Source organism: Pyrus communis, chromosome 14 (assembly GCF_963583255.1).
Source record: "Pyrus communis chromosome 14, drPyrComm1.1, whole genome shotgun sequence".
Taxonomy (NCBI): Eukaryota; Viridiplantae; Streptophyta; class Magnoliopsida; order Rosales; family Rosaceae; genus Pyrus; species Pyrus communis.
The window spans coordinates 5,501,229-5,521,470 of record NC_084816.1 but is presented as its reverse complement, the minus strand read 5'-3'; the positions used below and the strand labels follow the sequence as shown (position 1 = coordinate 5,521,470).

Sequence of the window (20,242 nt, the reverse complement as noted above, 5' to 3'; positions counted from 1 at the left end):
CTTTGTCGCTAGGAAAGTTAGCGTCTTTTATTTTTCTTCTCATTTCTCTGTTCCTCTTTATCTCTTTCTTTCTCCCCCTACCAAATCTGGATTTAAAATTCATATTCATATTTATTCTTGAATTCCAATTCAAAATTAAGGGTTTAGAAATAGGAAGATAAGAAGAGACAAAATGTGGGGTGGGTGAGGTGGACAGAAGAGATAGAAGGTGGAGGGGGACGAAAGAGTCAGAAATGGGTGACGGATGAAGAAACAAAATGGGGAGGTTTCATTTTTTTTCTCATTTTAATTTTTTTTTTTTCTATTCCTTTTTTTCTTTAACTACAAAGAATATATAAGAGAATTAATTTTTAACAGGGCTTTTGAAGTCTTCTCACATAAGGTTAAATTTGGTATTAAAATTTTCTTTAATAGTGGGAGGGGAAATAAGACTATAGAGTATATCAGCACTAAATAAAAAATGGAAAGAAAAAAGATGGATTTTAACTTAATTTTGATCTTATAAAGTTTTGAGAATTGATTTGCCATGTAGCGGATTTTGATTAGATTGTACAGATATTCAGCAAAATCCAGTGGCAAGTAAAGCCTCACACAAGTTTTTCTCCTTTTTCTTTCATTTACATACTTTTGTTGAATTTTGTCCGTTGATTTTCTTTAGTTTATTTAATCTAACCTTCATAAATAAGCATAGAATGTGCATATAGAGAAAATCCGTGTGTTGGAATCAGTTCCTTGAGATTTTAGGCTTGACCAACATATAGTAGTTCATCAATACACATGTTCTCAATGTTAAAAGAGTTCATAAGTTCGAATTCTCTCGTTAATGACATGAAATATTTAGGGTTGAATTTTATAATTTGTGAAAGGAGAATAGGATTATGAACTGGTTAAATCATCTTTATATAACAGATCAATAATTGAAAGGGGAAATTGAAGTTTTCAGTACAACAAGAATAAAGGGATGTAGAACTCGAGTTTATAGGTCCACATTTTGCATGATGACCTCTTTTGGGGTCACCTTTTAAGATTTGACATAGCTTTGATAATTATTGATACATGTCGGACCAAGAACATGTCTTCGAGGAATTTATTCGCTTCTATAGTTTATCACATTATAGATTACAATTTTGAATTTTCACTAAGGTGGGAACTGCCTCCTATACACGTAAGGCCTTCCACAGTAGATTGAAAAACTGAGTGTGATATCAACAATATAAAAATCAAACTCATACAGTAGATCGGAAAATCTGAGTACTATTGAGAATGATTCTTATTTTTTTAGTCCAATATGTTGAACTCATCTGCATCAAACTCATTATTCTGACAATAATGTTGTACGAATTAAACTCATGGTGCCTGATTCTTGCATATAAATACCACACTCATCTAAAACCACTTTAGAAGGGTTGAGCCTCACCTTTATAAGAGATTTGATCGATAATGTGCTAAAAATAATGTGACATGAATTGTTGTAGTGAATATTCACATAGCATACAAAAGAAGACTAAAAGAAATACCACTTCATGGTGCATTAATTTAGCTGAAAATATCTATGGTGTGTTCTTGATGCAAATCAAACTCTACGAAAAAGGGAAATGATTTATACATATTTATTTTCTTCCTCGGCAATTTGGCTTTTTGGATTAAATAAAGGATTTTTAGCTACAATGGTCTTTGAAATTAACATAACTTCTCACTTTGGTCCCAAATATTTAAAATGATAAAACTAGTCCATGAGTTTGTCCACCATCAATTATTTTGGTCATTCCGTGAAAAATCTTCATTAAATAAGGAAAATATGACAAAAATACACTCAATTTTTGTCAAATCATTTTGGCATATTATTTATTAAATTGAAGCTATTTTTGACATTTTGTTCCTTATTTACTAGAAATTGTTATTAACTGTGAACAAACTCAAAGACACTTCTATCGATTTCAAATCTCAAAGACCAAAATTATGAGTTATATCAATTTCAACAATCATTTTAGCTAAAATGCCTCAAATAAATCAAAAGAAGCTGGTGTACACGAATCATTGTGCAAAGGAAAAGCCCATCTTCTAATGTTCAAATGTGAGAGTGCATTTGGAGAGGAAAGTGGCCAAGTTGGAGGCCTAAATTGTAACAAAATTTACTTGCCAATCTCACTGGAAAAGGCAGGAGGACACAGTATCAAACAAAGATTCTGAAAAGTTTACCCAAAAAAAAAAAAAACAAAGATTCTGAAAATTTTGAACTTAATTTCAGAGAGCAGAGTATATCTAATAGACATGGATAAAATAATAGTTCCCTGCCCCCATCGGTCAGACTTCACTGCTGGACAATTTATCTGTACTATTATTAAGAAAACTCTCCTTTTTTTCTCTTTTTTTTTCTTATTTTGCTCATACTTTTACTACACACTATTGACAAATGAGGGCAAAATAGTAATTTTATATTTTTTGACCAAATGACAATCATATCCCTATTTTTCTTATTTTACCCTTTTTTTTTAGATAATGACAATCATGTTTTCCAATTTTACCCTCACCTTTGATACACAATATTTACATAACGAGGACCAAACAGTAATTATGTAATATTAAAAAAAATATGCATTTATTAAGAGAAATTATTCACACACACATAAAATGTGTGCTCTCTCCTAGTAAAATATTATGCTAACTACATATAACTGTGAGACAGTCAGTAACTCAGCATGTGGAGTAAGCTACAAAGAAATAAATGTTTGTGCGAACAAAAATATAGAAAAATCTCATGTTTTAGTTGGTGCTTTACTTTATTAGAAGAGATTAAAATTGAGTTTAAGTTTCATTGTTGAATCAAAAAACAAAGGTTTTGACTTGCCTACTCGAAATAATTTCTCGTGCAAAAAAATTTGTATTTAAAAATCGAACAACTCTCACCCTAGATGAAATTAATCACATTCCCCACGTAACGTGATTTTAGTGCCCCCACTCGAAAATTTCTTTACTAACACATTGATTGGAAGTGAATAGAATATCCACAAGGCACCAACCACACCTACGTGATGTGTTGGCAACAGATCTTCTGGCTAGAGTAAAGTATATAAAATGTTGCCCACAGCTTTTCTTTTTTCATTTTTCCGATTCCCACAGTGGGAGCAGTGTATGAGAGGAGCTTTCATTTTACATCGGAACGTCCCCGATTAAAGGGATTAAACACAATCTCGTCCAAAATTATATTTTGTAAAAATTATTTTTTTAATATATATAGTGTCAGGTCATATTTATAACTTTCAATTAAAAGGCTAAACATTGCCCCTTTAAAAAATTATTAGTTTTAAGTTTTTTCTTCAAATTTATTGATTAATTTAACTAAATAATAACTTATATCATATTAAAATAAGTTATTCGGACATAATTTATAAGTGTCTTGTGTCGCTAATTGAGTAAGTACCCAGATTTCTTATGACATAATTTATGAGTGTCACGTGTCACTTGAGTAAGTATTGAAAAGACGATTTTGCCCCTGGACGTTAATTGGCGTTGTAAAGTGTTGTTTGTTTTGTTTTGGTTGGTGGGCTGTCATCTAGACCACACACTCACACACACGCATCTCCTTCTTTCCCGTGACTCCCTATTTCTTCTCTCTCTCGGATTTCTTCCATTCCTTTGCAAATGTACGAACAAACTTCGAAGCCAACTTTCCACACACGAATCGAAGGTTTGAAGGTTGGTTTTGGACTCCTAGCAAGCCCAGGAACTCATCCATACCAATTTTAGGACGTGAGACCTTCGAAAACCCGAGAACCCAGTTTTCATGCATTGTTCATGCACTCGTGATCACGGAGGTTGCATCGAGTTTTGAGGTCGTAGGGAGCTTTAAAACCTTCTCACGAAGCTCAGGGAACAAGTTTGAAGGATTTTGGATGTCAGGATAGCGAGTTCTAAGGTTGGCCAGATTTTGTGGAATTTCTCCGGCGAGTTTCCATTGGTTTTAGGTCCCCAAAGTGGTAAGGTTTTGTTCTACTCATTGTAAGCTTCATTTTGGTTCAAATTTCATGGAATTTAGTTGAGAAATGAAGAAGATATGAAGTTTTGAAAATTTTCCCAGTTTCCGGCGACGCAGACGGCAGTTGGCGGCGGCTCCACCGAGGATTACCAGAGAAGACGAAGAATATTTTGTTAACTCTGACGAAATATTCCTAACGGGAGTTAACGGCATCAGGTTAGTTTTAACGGTATATTCCATTCTTGGACGGAATATTCCCTAACGCCGTTAGGGTCTCCGTCAGTGTGCCTGGCACGTGCCCGCGTGTGGCAGCGCGTGGGAGGTCGGAAAATTATTTTAAAAGTATGGGGATGTTTGTGAGGTTGAGTAGATCATGTTGGTATATTCAAACACCCTAATTGAGCAATGTATGAGAAGTTATTACCTAAGGTTGGTTATGTGCGTTAAATTGATGGTTTTATAGTTGTTTCGCATATAGGTGAGGACTATCTGGATGACGAGCACAGCCACGCGAGGCTCGGGGCTTACGAGCCTTCTACGTATCAATGAGCGGGCTTTTGTTTTCAATGTATATATATATATATATATATATATATATAATGATTGGTATCTTTCCAGAAATTACGTTTTAATGATTTTATAATCGAAATGGTTTATAATTGAAATGCCATGTCGAATATCGTCGTTATTATTATTGTGATTATGTTGGTTATGTTTTGGTGCCGCGGACACTCAGGTAAGTCAGGTGAGTATGTTGTTAGTGATAGATGTGGTGTTGATGAGATTGAGTTATAGCTTATATTCCTGCACCTCGGTGATTGTGCTCCGCCAAAGTAGGACATAGCCTTCACGTGATCGTTCACCTCTCGCACCGTACGCTCACCTTGGATCCAAGGCAGGTGCCAGCCTGTCGTACAGACCACTATAGGTGGTTCTGACTCGTGTGCAGGATAGTGGTTGAGGAGCTATAGTTTCAGCCGTACAGGTCACTTTAGATGACTTCGGCTGACGTACTAATATTATTGGCATATTTAGATTGTTTTATCTCACCAGCTTGATGCTTATACTATTTGTTTGGATATTCTGACGTAGCATATTCTGGCATGGCATATTTGAGCTTTATCGTTTTTAGCATGATTTGATATACGAGTACGTATAATATTTTCTGGAAAGTATACATGTTTTACAGCGAGGGGTTATAACTTGGTATTGAAATGGTTTGGAAAACTTTGTTTTTACCCACTCACGTTTTCTATTTTGTGCCCCTCCAGGTTTTAGGTAGCAAGGTTGTGGGTGGCGAACGAGGCATCGAGGCAGTTCTGACAGAGCACCCTCCATGTAGGATTTTGTAGTTATCGCTTGTGTAGTGTTTGTTTATTTTGGACTGCACCTAGGATACTTGAACTTTTACTTTGCCTTTTTCCTTCCATGTTTGTCACTATCACTCACTGATCTTTTTATTGTAATTATTTTGTTGACTTTATTTCCTCATATTTTCACTCTTTTACTTCCGTATTGCACACTTGGCTTTGTCACCCTCACGTGACGGCCAGCACGCCCCAAATTTTGGATTGGGGTGTGTCAATAATTTTTTGGGTATGACTTTTGAGTGACACGTGTCGTTAAATGAGTAAGTCTCCAGATTTCTTATCTTTATGTAATCTCAATAATTTTTTTTGTATAGAATTTTTTAGTGATATGTGTCAAGATGTAATTGGTTAAATTTCGGATAGGATACTTGTCCACATGACACTTCTTATCTTCAACTTCCAATGTTAATAAATTGGCTGGATGTTGCGGTAAAACTCTCATACCTTCATCTTTGCTCTCTCCAATAAATATTTGGTAGATTCTTCAAACTCAAAACATGGGTACATTCTTCAAAATTACACACAAAGAAAATAAATCTTAGGCTTAATAACATTAGTAAATTTCTTTGAATAAACTTGACATAGATTCATTCTCAAATCAACAAAAAAAAATGTACCCATTTAGCAATATATGATTAGGTTGGGACAATATCATTGATGTTGGTTGTGTACCATGTCGGGCATATAAAGTTTATCATAGTATGAGAATAAACTATTCTTTTGAACGTCAAGTGCCCAATTTACTCGGCTTGAATTTGTCTCCTCAAGTTGGACTCTCGAAAAGTTGTATTAACTCCAGCTTAAGGATATAGAATGAATGGCATTTGAAAAGTTGTGTTGGCTCCCGTGAATGAATGTTGACAGCACCCTCGAAAACTTACTTTAGCACTGGGCCGGTATAATGACTTGATTAATTCCCGACATGGGAATTGGTTTCCCATGTGACCCCACGTGGGGCTACACGATCATGAGAGGGCATGTTGAAGAATAGAATCCTACATCTGGTATATAATAAAATAATATAAAATTAATATATGGAAGTTTCCACTCTTAACATCATCGAATTCTAGTCACTCAGTACTACGGTCTGGTGGTATTCTTCTTCACTTGAAAGTGAGAGGTCTTAGGTTCGAATCTTATGGATGGAGAATTAAATACCAAATTAGGCTGCCCATTGTGTGGCTTAGCCGAACTCCCCCTCCCCTTAGTGTATCGATGTACTAAAAAAAAAAAAAAAAAAAAACCATCATCAAAATATTTTGTGATAAAACTCAAGACCTAACAATAAATGATTAAGTTGGACAATATCAAAAATGTTAGCGGTGTACCACGACGTGCCTAGAAAGTTTATCACTTTCTAACTAAAGTATGATTTGCTCATTGGTCAGCTGCAAAACAGAAAAAAAAAAAAAAGTTAAAGAATATAGAAAAGGACGGCAAAACAGATAAAAAACAGATGGTGCATTGAACCATACTGGTTTAATTTCCATCATATCTTATCTCCCAGGATCCTTAATTATTTCCTCCAATTTTCATAATGCAGTTCACTAATCTGAGCACACATGCACGCAAAAAAGGGAAGATTACTTAATCAATAAAGTTTGATTTGGGGTTAACTTTGTTTGATTACAGATTTAATCATTGTCGGCAAACTTTTTCTTTTGCATTTAGTGATTCAAAACGGGTATGGTGGAGTGAAGGCTAGTTGTGGTCTTGTAGACCACAAAATCTCATGGGAGGTATTTTCTGTTTTTATTATTATTATTATTATTATCATTTCAATTCAAGGTTGTAATGAATTCCAATTTTAGATTCTCTTCTCATTCCAACTAGGGTTTCTCATCAAATTATGAATTGAGAGATAAATGAGAGGAACGACAAGAATAGAAGTAGTCCAATGAAGAAGATGAGGCGTAACATAACCTTCATTGCGGTCCCAACAAACAGGCTAGGTATCAGTCCAAGCTCGGCCAGTCCAATGGCCCTTTAGCCATTCTTTTGGCCTGGTGAGCTCCACTGATTTTTAGTCCAATCTTCAACTAAAGATGAATTTTGTCTAAATTCAAGTCATATTTTGGCCTTTTAGCCCTCTATGTAGAAGGTGGTCTCACTGGCTCACTTTTAGGCGTGAAAAAAATGACATTGTACCTGTTCCTCCTTCATACTATCCATAATCCATCCTTTTGCTATATGATCTAGTCTCAAATTTCTCCTCCACTAATAAGTTCACCTCTCCGACTCTCATCCTCTTTTGCGATGGAGGACCTCGTACCCTCCGTTTACAGGACGATACTTCAGTATAAGGCTGGTGGGCAACCGACCACAGAAGGTTCCTGGTACAGCGAATTGCCTGTGGTGCCATACATAACAATTCAGGCAGATTCTGCAAGTTCCGATTGAACGGAAATCCATCTCCGTCTGTCCGGATGTCCCTTGACTTAGGCCACGGCAATGAGTGCTGAGTCCTACTCCGAGCTTCCGACCCATTGCCTCTTCTGGGATCCAATTCCCCATTTGTGCTTCTACTTTCCAACACTCATACCCTAACAAGAAATGGTCACCTGGCGCTTACAGAATACCTAACCAAAACGTTGATAGCAGGAGCCTATGTGAAAAAAACAAAACCTTTATTTGCTCATCACTAATGCAAGAATTGTGTACAAAACCCGAACCCTCGAGTTTATTTAGCGGAAGCAACGGTGTTCGTTGCAGCATAAACCAAAGATCTCCAGACACATCTCTAAATCTTTCTATGACAAGCAAAAACTTCAGGCACACAATTTTTAAGGGTATACTGGAAGCAACTCATATTAAATAATCATTCAGTACTCGTACAAGTACATTTGCATAACCGAAAGGAGCAACAAAATCTTGAACAAAGGCATCTGAACAGAAACATTATAGGGACCAAAATCCTGCAAAACATTCTTAAGGCGAATATCTTTAGAAGATTAAGAAAACCGATAGGGGTAAAGGCACTAATTTGCCCTCGGCGTGGCCCATTCAACCCTGAGGATGAGATTGTCATAACCATACCCATTCAGTTTGTTGATTGCTCTCTGGGCATCTTCCCTGTTCACAAAGTTGACAAAACCAAATCCTCTGCTAACGGAAGTATTCTTATCAAGAGCAACGTAAACACGACTAACAGCACCAAAAGGCCGGAAAAGTTCAAGCAAGTCAGGCTCACGAGTGTCCTCTGAAAGGTTGGTGACACGAACAGAGTTCTCATCATTCCTTCGTCTCATATCACTTCCAACTCTGTCTCCACCACCTCTTTGGACTGGAGGAACATACTTACCTGTGCTAGGAGCTCCAGGTCCTGCTTCTGATGTAGGAGGTTTATCACTAAATACTTCAGGCTGTTGGGCCAGATCCTTATACGGGCAATGTGAAGTCCAGTGATCACCCTTCTTACCACAAGTCCTACAAAGTTTGAGAGCAGCCCCTCCTTTTGTGAGTTGAGACAGAGCGTCTCCTCCAGCCTTTGGTTCTTCTGCTTTGCTACCTGTTTACAGTCAGACAGAAAATTATAATCAGAAAACCCAGTATACAAGTTACCATGACCAATTGACATCGATCAATAACAAATAAATCTATACTAAATAAAGCAAAAATAAAACAAATCTCAGACAATAGACATAATAGAGAAGCAGCAACTGCAATGCGATATATTTCCTCCATGTGAACAATGCATCGTTCACAAGACAAATTCACATGGCTAGAGAAGGTATCTTCAGAATTCAAACTGATCCAACAAATTTGAACTATATTATATCTGAGAAAGTAACCATATAAGCAGTAGGACTCTTTCCTAAAAAAAACTTTAACCTCTCCACAAACCTAATTACCGGATTTGAGAACAAAACCAGATGAAGTTATGAGATTTAAACTAAACATACTCACGGTCTCGGGTTAAAAATCTACATCATATAACTAGACATGCAAACGTTTCTGTACGAAGTTATAAGATTTAAACCAATCCGATAAACTCTTGGGAACTAATCCACCGAAGAAGCGCTGACCTAGAAAAGACATATACAGTCAGCCAGACAGTCTACCGACTCATGTGCCAAGCCAAGCCAGCATTTGTTCATTTAAACACAGCAATTCCCTCAAACAGACATTTCCATTAAACTAAGATAAAAGCAAGGGAAAGAACGAAAATGCTTAGTAACGGTTAAGTTATTTGAATCAAGCATTTTAAATTCCACTCTCTCCTTCCTCCAAACAACAAAATAAAACAAATTCCAATTCAATTTTAGCTTCATTTGTTCCAAGTGCAAAAAATTAATTAGTCAAAATTAATTCAAGGGGAAATATTCCCAATTCGCCAAATGAAGCAATGAACTGAATTTCACCAAAAATTTAATCTTTATTCTAAGAAGCTATTCCCAAGTCCAGATAATCTTCCTCAAAAACCCGAAATTAAAGACACCAATCACCGAAAACAATCCAAAAACCAGAGAGCAAGGCAAAGGCATACCAGGAGCCCTGGGGCGCTCGAGGACGATCTCTTCAGTGGAGACCATGGTGAGCCTAGCACCGACGTCCTCGTGCACGGCGTCGCCGAACTTGGGCCAGGAGCGGCGCTCCACGGCGCGCTTACTCAGCCGGGCGTTGGCGAGTTTCCGAATCCGCGTCGTGGTCGTCATCTTGACCTTATTTCCGTCCTCGTTGAACTTGTATTCGATCACCGTCTTGATCCCGTTCTCGTCGGGCCCAATCTCCTGCATCGGCGGCAGTAGAAAGTCGAGGTCTTCGCCGTCGTCCTCCTCGAGCTCTCCCCATCGGAGCTTAGGGGGTTGGTTACCGGATGCGGGTCTCACTAGAGCCATCGCTGTGCGTGTGTGGGGGGATGGAGGGAGACGAAGAGATTTGGGGATTTTGTTAGGGTTAAAGATTAGGGCTTTGGGGTTTGGGGATGTGAGGGCGATGAAGAAAAAGACAAAAGCGTTTTGGGTGGGTTTATGTGTGCGGAATTGGGGATGTATATGGTGTTGGTCGCAGGTGGATTGGGTTTTGTTGGGCCTTCAGTTTCGTTTGTGTTTGTTTTGGGCTGGTGGACGTGGTTTTATTTTCTCTAAAACATAAAGGGAGATTTTGATGTAAATCATATAGATTCATCTGGCAGATTTGGATTAAAGAACAAGTTGAAAAGTACAATTGAGAACTACCCCGGAGTGATTCAGTGGTTGGGGATGAATTTTAAGTCTGTATTGTACACGGCACATCCTGAATTCGATTCTTGGCGTTGGTGAATCACATGACGGTGAGCGAGGGGAGGCTGAAATGCTATTGTGAATTTTTCCAGCCCCGGAAGAGTGGATTGTCGTGACTAAGCCACCATATGGTCTCGTTATTAAGAAAAAAAGGTACAAATCCGAAATAAGAATAAAGCTTTGTAGATTTGGCTCCAGTATCAAATTTGGATCCATGACGTATCGTTTTGAAGTAAACAACGACGCGCATTAAACATGTTGCTTTGATGTGATATATGGGTTTTTTAAAACCCAATTCCATCGTTTATAGTGTTTTATTAGGGTTTTAAGTTTTAAGGACGTTTTCATTATTTTGTTAATTGTTCAGTTCTCATCCTATTTGGACTCATAGGGCTTCTGGGTTTAAAAGGTAGTGTATATAGAAGGGATTAAGTTTGTTATCTTATTAACTATCGATCAATAAAATTTGAGATCTTTTTAAGGAAAACTAATGAAAATGGCTTGAAAACGAGTTTTAATGATAAGAAAAAATAAAGGGTAAAGTGAATAGTATCATGATTGACTTTTTAGTGTAAAAATATAATTTTTTGTTAAAATGAACAGTACCGTGAGTTTTTCGTTAAAACTCCCATCTTTTTATATTTTACGGTAGATTCCAAATTTTTTATTTTAGTTTATTATGAGGCTTAGTTTATTCCCTCTCATTTAATGTAGATAATATCGGTTATTCCAAAAAAAAAAAAAAATTACGTCAAAACTTTCCAGACAGATTTATTTTATTTAACTTTGTTCACCACATCATTCTTGCTAGCCAAGGCACTATAAAGAACAACAATAAAAAATGGTTTACAGACAGAAAATGAAAATCCATTGATTCAAATGCAAATCAGCACGCTGTAAACAAATCCTAGTACTATACAATAAATATATATATATATATATATATATAGTGGCCTGTCTTTACTTGCCACGTCATAGATTCCATCACAATACCACATTGTGCACTCTCACTCTTAACAATCAGCAATAACACGAAAGGATACCTCGCAAACTCTCCTTCCAAACAAAATAAGTTGATGTAATTGTACACAATAATTGGATAGAAATGCAAAAAATAAAAAAATAAAAAAATAAAACCACACCAACTTTACAGCACACCAAATTTACAATCGCATTAACCGCCATCGCCGCCGCCATGAGCACTGCCACCGTCACCGCCATCCATAGTAGACATGTGGCCAGCAGTCATCAGCACAGCAGCCGCGCCAGCATCATTGCTCCCGGTGGCGGTGGTGGTGCCTCCATCAACCTGACCGCCAGGAGCTGTTGCAACACGATCATGTCCTCTGCTCTTGCGGCCTTGACGAGAGCTGGAATGAGACTGATCATCCTGAAGCTTCTCTTGATGATCTTTGTGTTTCCGGCCTGCAGGTATGCAGAAACAAATGGTTTTGCTCTTCATGTTACTTTTGGCAAATGAATATTATCAGCAAAACATCTTAAATATAAGAGAAATGAAAAGGGCAGTGAAAGCACATATGTTAGTCGGACAAGATCTTTTCTTATTTAACAAGTTTTATCATGACATCTAACAAGAGCAAGGTAACTACTTTTAACTTTTGCCTTTTGTATTCTTTCATTTTCAAATTGGTTCAAAGCTTCTTTTACCTTCTTTAATTATACTTAATACTTAACTTTGTATACTTAACACGCCATCTTATATGTAACTTAAGCTAAACACGCAAAACTTATAATATTATATTCTAGCACTAAAGCATCCATTCAAAACTAACTGACCAGGAGCAAAGATGCGTTTTAGACTGTGGGGAAAGCTTTAACATTTTTTTTTTTTTTTTTTTTTGGAAACAAGGGAAACCAGCCAAGGCACATAAGCCAAAAGAAAAACAGGAAAGCCTACAGAGAGGCAAACACCAAGGAGACAAACAAGTAGTGAACAGGGATAGGACAATAAAACCCCTCCACCGAGTGGAAGCGTCACCCCAAACACCACCACAACGAAATTAATGTGGACATAGCAGACCATCATTGTTTAAAACATAGATCAACGAAGATGGGGGCCGATCGACCCAAACAGAATCATTCATCTCCGAAAAACCAACCGACGCGATCTCATGCGCCGCACCATTAGTTGATCTGGGCACCCAAAAAGCTTTAACTTTTTGGAGGTGCTAATTTAATCAAATGTAAAGTTATGAACACTATTATGCTTTATCATGAAAGAAAAAGCCAAAGATTCTTTAGAAAGTTGAAATGGACATATATAATCTTATTAATTGAGGAAGATTATGGGCCCGTGTACCAAAGGAGAAAATGGATGCCGTTCCGTTGATTGATGGCAGCTAGCTTATGTTAGGTTTTTACCTGTGAAATTAAGAATAAGGATGAACTTTTTAAGAATAAAGATGAACTTTTACTCAAAATTCATTTTATTCGAATCATAGAGTTTTCGTGTTTATAATTTGAATCGTTCATATTCTGAATCCCTCTGTAAAAATCGTATTTGCAAAAAATCAATTAAACCTAAGGTCGTTTAGTCAATCTATTGTAGACATAAACGGTTCTTGCTGCTTTTACCAACTTCATTCATCTGTTTTTATACAACTCAATGACAAAATGACCTTAATTTTAATATATTTTTTTGCAAAAGCGATTTTATAGAGTGATTTACAATATGAATAGTTCAAATTATAAACATGAAGTTCTATGAATTAACAACGAACAATTTTGCATAGAAACTCTTACTCATTATTTGAGTAGTCAAGTATAGAAGAGGATAATCTCCGGATCCATTTTGTGAGGATCCCTAGTTCATTGTACATTGTGTTGCCAGTTTTCGTTAGGTACTATTTGTGTTTAATTTTAAATAAAAAAAGTTAAATAATTTCTGACCGCACGATGCACGATGAATGACTAAGATGTGAGGGACTATTTGTGTTTAATTTTAAATATAAAAAAAATCAAATAATTTCTGATTGCACGATACACGATGAATGACTAAAATATGAGGATTGCCATAATTTAAATTCGGATGAGATCTAAATCCGCCAAGTATTATTATTCGACAATATATGGACATGCTTTTTCATCACTATTGACAGGCTGTCGGCAAATGATAGTATGCATTATTTACTCTAAAATCATTTGCCAAAAATGGTTATTAGATGCGCATCCAAAGCCTTTCGGAATTCGGGTTTGTAGTTACTTGTTAATACTCGCAACGCGATCTTCGGTACGTTTTATGAAAAAGCTTTGGAAAGAGCTTCATAGTCCTCTCGTCTAATTTTCATACTTCAAATTGGTCGTTTTTCAACGATGTGGAGACTATAAAGAGTAAGGGGAAGAAATTTGTAGGAATTTTAGGAAGAATAATGGACTGAAAAAATGTGAATAAGTGGAAAATAGAAGAAATTTGAAGGAAATTCTTGAACGAGTGGAAATGTTTGAAGAAATATATACGTTATTTATAGATTTTTTTATTTATTACAAGCTAGCCTTAAGAAAGCTGCTAACTATCTAAATTACATATTAACAAAATCCTCTTTGTTCACTAAAAGAGATGAAAGGACCAAATTAACCTTCAACAAAGCTATAAAAAATAACCAAAATAAAAGTTATGGACAATATAGTAATTTAAACACAAAATAATTTACTGTTCTCAAAGCTTCACATTCAAGTAACCGTATAGTTGCCCTCATTTTCTCTTTCACGTTTTTTCTTCCAAATAATATAAACTTTTAGTGATGAATTAGTTATTCTGAAATAATGGCTAAAGATATGAATAGCCTTTTCAGCGACAAAAAATTATTTGAAGGTTGTCACCAAAAAGCTTTAGGGACCATTTTGTATTTTCCATCAAAATTTTATTTTTCAAAATTTGAGTAAATGCATGCATGTTGTCAACCAAAATCCTATGAAATTACCAATTTAACCCTATAATTAAAACAGAACATGAATAAGAAATATGGGGCAGAAATGTAATTTCATACAACCAAATTTTGCTGTTTTTTTTTTCAAAACATCACCTGCATGTAATCTTAACATATCTTTAATTAAAAAAAAATTAAAATTAAAAAAAAAACTTCCCACTCCCACATTCTCTATCACACTCTTCCTCTCCTTCTCTCCTTCTATTTCAAAAACAAAAATAAAAAATTTTCTCACACACTTTGTGTGTGCCCATATGCTAGTAATAACAATAATAATAATCTTATTACAAATAGGGCACATAATTATTTTTATCTAGAAAAATAGGGCACGTAATTAATTACAAATAAAATTTTTATTCACAACGGAAGTTTTCTAAATAAAATACCAAGGTTTTTATTCAGACTGAACAAATTTCGTGGGTTTAGGATATTTTTGTGTGATAATTTATAGTCTGACAGTTTGTACTGTAGTACGCATTTCTGGAATGTCTTTGAACATACCGGATCCCTTCCATCAAGTTTATCAAGACATATAATCCGGATCTTTAAAATTTGATCAAATAGTTACAAACAAGGATTCACTTTAAAAATTATTATAACTTTATTTGTTAAATTAAATTTTAAAAACCTGAATTATGTACCTAGATAAACTTGATGAAAAAGATACGAAAATGATCATTTTCCCGTTTTTTTCACCAGGTTCATAAGTATGTGGGGTACTATATAGGAGGAAAATTGTAGCACCCACCATTGGACCTTAACTGAATAGTCTCGAAAAAGTACAGACGTATGTGGGGTACTATATCTACGAGGAAAATCATAGCACGCACCCTTGGATTTTAATTGAATGGTCTCGAAAAAGTACAAACGGTTGAAATTAAATGACCAGGAAAGTTGTTGATCAAAGTTGTCCAATTTTGAAATCAAGGTGGAGCGAAGTGCAGCTTCCTTCGAAGCCATGGGCTACTGCAATGGTTTCTATCATTTCTGTTGACGCCATGATTTAGCATACATATTAAAGAAAGAGAGAGGATCCTTGTCGGAACTTGAAGATCTTGGAAATTTACCAATTATATCCGTTTATCATACATAATGTGATCAATTTTCGTCAGATACAGTTTATATTCAATTTTAAATAAAAAAATTTATAATGATTTTTTATCGCATGATGTATGATAAATAGATATGATTGGAGAATTTCCTAAATCTTCACAAAAAAAAATCCGGTAAAGATGACATTCTTTAAAAAAAATGAAAAAAAAAATCTTTTCAGTTGTAAAATATTAATTAATTGGAAGTTAAAAAACTCTAGCCTTGGAGAATGGTGTTTTTTCCAATCCGAGAGATTTTTCCACCGAATCCTGTCGTATTCAACAAGAAAATAAGGGGATTTTGCTCCAAGAAGTCCTTGATGTTAAGAAATTTTTTCATATGATTGGAACACACCTCAGGATACCGGTGTTATTCTTCACTAATAACCTATAGACACTTGTACCCTTATAGCATAATAATTTAATATATTTAAATTTTATTAAAAAAAATCATAATAAACAAGACCTGCCCTGTTCCCAAGACTTGCTTTCTAGTCCCAATCTCCTAAGACGCCCCCATCTCCTCTTGACTTTTCTCCCCCCATTGTTATTGGCAAAATCATAAACGGAGGTCGGAGGTTGGCCGGACCTTTAGGTTTGCCGTCTATCTCCTCCTTCCCCCACCCTCCTCTGGGCCTCTGTACACTATGAGCTGCACACGAGCGAGCTCGAACAAAAGATTTCAAAGCTAAATCCAGTGAGGAAGATCAAAAAATCAAAACCCATAAAACATATAAAATTATGAAAATAAATTCGTAATATTAAAAAAAAAAAAAAAAAAAAAAGAAGCCATTTTTCAGATCATTCTATATGTTCTTCTCCCTATAAACCCTTCAAATCTGGTCCTTCTCTACCTCCTCGCCTTTATCCCTTGGATTTTAATTAGCATTTTTTCCTCTTTTTTTTTTTTTTTTTGGGTTTTTGGCGCATGTAGAGTAAAATTCCTTTTTCTTTCTTTTTTTTTTTTTTTCTTCTGGGTTTTGTTGTTTTTAGTGATTTAGGTTGAAGAGTTTATGCATTTTCCGGAAAACTGAGCCTATGGGCGTTTTTCAAAGCTCGAATTTGGTTGAGAATGGAGGGCTGAGGAAAACCACTTGTCATGCTGAGCCTCTGGGCGTTTTTCAAAGCTCGAATTTAAATGTATTAAATTGTTATGCTATAAGAATACAAGTGTCCATAGATTATTGGTGAGGAACACCACCTATCATACTGAGGTGTGTATTCTAGTCACATGAAAAAAGCCATGGAATATCTTTTGGTTTTTGTTTGTTTTTTTTTACTAGGATAGGGTAAAAGTCACTATGTTGTCCAAAAAAATAAAAAGGGTAGAAATCACCATGAAACTCGTGGTCATGACAGCGCCTTGTTTTGGGTCATGTACACTACAAAAATTTGGGGCAATTTTCTGACATGATTGGAGGTCTGGGTTGTATCGGTGTAGTCGAAGGTTAGGGTGTGGTCGGGACGGTGCTATGGGTATAGCCGGAATGACGTGATGGATGTAGCTAGTGGCCATTTTGGTTGGTTAGTTTGTCTATTTCTTAATTTCCAGGTTCTACAATTTGGTGCTTGAATTTCTTTAACGGAGCTGTTTAGTTTGCTAAATCTACCATAAATTGGTGCTCTTGAATTATGCGGGGATTCATTAAGAGTGGGGCGTTGTGTTTCTTGCTCCAAAATTTAGATTGAGAGTTTTGATCTCTTACATTATCTCTTCTAAACATTGACTTCATATGTTCTATTAGTGAGACACGTATTTCCTACTTATCATTATCTCGTAATTTTATGGTTCAATGAATTTTTTTAGATAGTGTTGCAAGGACCAACTATAAGCATATTTTTTATGAATATGTATTTTGTAATGCTTTTTTTCAATAAAATTAATATTGTATTTAAAAAAAAAATATATATATATATATATATATATATATATTGTTAAAGGGAAGTTACAATAAGAAAAGTACAATAAATTCTCTTTTAGTTTCGTAAAATCTTACAAAATCCAACAAAAAGAAAAGTGAAAGAGAATTTTGTTAGTCCAAGTACTTTTTGTGTTGGTCGATATTTTCGTCTCTATCTCTTGTCAAATCAAATGTGGTGAACTTGTTTTGCAGTTTTTGGTCAGAGTTGCCAAACTTGATATTCCAAGCACGAATGTTGAAAGAGATATTTTTTAGTGTATTCAAAATACTGAGTGATAATTATATGTTATTATACAAATGGATGAATACTTGAAAAATAAAAATTTCAAATGCTGACCACTCAACCTATCCCTCAAGCCACTGCCCTACATGTAATAATTGTTTAAAGAAAAGTATTATTTATACATTCATTTTTACCTCGTACATTTTTGTTAATTTTTAATTATTAATCTTTTTCAATTATTCGATTCGACAATTTAAAATTGAAAGTTGTGTGTGAAGTAGATATAAGTGTAGGTGGAAAGTACTACCCTTGTTTAAATTAAAGGAAAATTAATAAAAATGGCTTGAAAACTTTGAGTTTTAATAATAAAGACAAAATAAAGGGTAAAGTGAATAGTATCATGATTGATTTTTTAGTATAAAAATATGATTTTTCGTTAAAATGAACCGTGGACTTTTCGTTAAAACTTCCTTAAATTAATCCTCACCTAAACAAAACAAGAACTTAAATTCGAAATAGCAACCACTCGTGTGACTTTGCCAAAGAGAATACAAGCACTGAAAATACAAAAAAAAAAAAAAAAAAAAAAAAAAAAAAAGAGTTTGTATGGATCTTCACATGCTCCATGTGCTTCTTCTTGTTCTTGTGTTTTGGTCTAATATCACATGCTCTTCTACCTAGGCTTGGATGAATTTCATACACATTTGATAAAGTAAAATAAATATATGGCTTATTACATTTTAGATTTTAGATTTGAGGTGATTTTTAAAGTGGGTGATGATAATTTTACACTTTGAAGTTTTGAAATTGCATCAATTTGTACATTTCTTTCTTTTAAAGTCCAATCATTCGTTAAATTAAGGAGGTTTTGTCAATATGATGCATTGTTACTTAGATGTTGTCTATATATGGGTCTCACACTCACCATGTCATCTAATTAAGAATCAAACAATCAACTACCTCAGAATAAATTGATAACAATTTTAATATTTATGGTGCAAAATGATAAATTGAAACGTCATGACCTATTTTGAAAATCACCCTAAAGTTAATGTGAAAGGTAGAAAAGGAGAGAGAATACGGGAGGGAATGAGAGAGAGAGTTAATGCGTTTTTTAATTTTGTAATCCACATGGCTCAAACTTGACATCCACATTAGCAAAATGTAAGCACTATATTTGTCACATTATCATTAATAGCTAAATTGTTAAAAAAAAAAAAAATGTATGTATGATAAAACTAAAACATAAATAATGTCATACATTAATTTATGTTTTAAAGAATATATAAGATTACAATTATACTCAAAATTGAAAGCGAAAACTGAAAAGTAAGATAATGCTTGCATCACGTTTAACGAGGAAAAAGAAATATATTAATAAGAAGATTCAAAGAAAGCAAGCAGAGAGAGAGAGCCAGTAACTGAGCGATAGGATTAGCCTGTCGATTTTGACCGCCAATTGGAAAATCAAGTAGGTGATCGAACCGAGTTTTGCTTCTGGACGATACAAGTCACTGACCAACCACATAATTAACAATCTTATTTATCAAGTAAAGATAGGACGTTTTGATATAAACATTTCGGTTTTAAATGTTATAGACTAAATATTTATTCTTTTTGCAAATTTGATTAAACATTTTTTCTACCGTTTTAGTACTTTAATTTTATTCATTAGAAGTTTATTCACGATAGCATTCCCTTTTTTCCTCCTATTTTTATGCATCTCTTATTATAATGATTTAAGATTTTATTTTTTATTAAAATATTTATTTTAGTAAATTAAATAAAATGTAACAAAAATCGTTGTTAGGTATGTTTGGTTATATTGGTACGTTTGATTATAATGGTACATTTAGTTACTTGGTACATTTGAATTTTTGGTCAATTTGGCTTCTTGGTACATTTGAATTTTTGGTACGTTTATTTTCAAAACGTAAGTTTTATTACTTTTGTCCTAATAATGAGGAATTACTTTAATTAATTAATTTTTGTTTATAGAAAGAGTAGTTAACAATGTAAAGGTTTAAATTACTTTAATTAATTTTTTTTATTTATAGAAAGAGTCATTAATCAGCGGACAATAGCCTTTTTGTTAATTCAAAATTATATGATTTATCGTTATTATTTAGCATTATCTACAATAATAAGGATTTATCTCCGATCAACTAAAAGTTGTTCCATAGACTTATCTACCAAAAAACAAGACCATCTAGAGCATTGTGTATGAATCAAACATATTTTTAAACATTCCAAAAGATAAATATTCATTTCAATATAGTTTATAATTGGGTACGTTTTAATTTGGGGTGGGTATGTTTTTGTTTGACGTTGGTATGTTTTCATTTAATGTTGGTACGTTACTATTTGGCGTGGGTGTACATTTAGATTTGAAAAGTTTAAATTTTTAGACTTAAATATAGTTGAAATTATTTAAAATATATAGCAGATATTTAGATGTAAATTAATTTCAATTAATCTGAAGTAGTTCAAG

General features: G+C 34.5%; 1 protein-coding gene across 1 annotated transcript; it reads right to left on the bottom strand.

Moving 5' to 3' along the window:
* Nucleotides 1-8,126: 8,126 nt before the first annotated feature.
* On the bottom strand, nt 8,127-10,295 carry LOC137715437 (uncharacterized). Its single transcript, XM_068454770.1, has 2 exons — nt 9,833-10,295; nt 8,127-8,854 (listed from the first exon to the last, which is right to left on the bottom strand). The coding sequence occupies exons 1-2, from the start codon at nt 10,182-10,184 to the stop codon at nt 8,325-8,327; spliced, it is 882 nt and encodes a 293-aa protein (XP_068310871.1). The 5' UTR covers nt 10,185-10,295; the 3' UTR covers nt 8,127-8,324.
* Nucleotides 10,296-20,242: the final 9,947 nt, after the last annotated feature.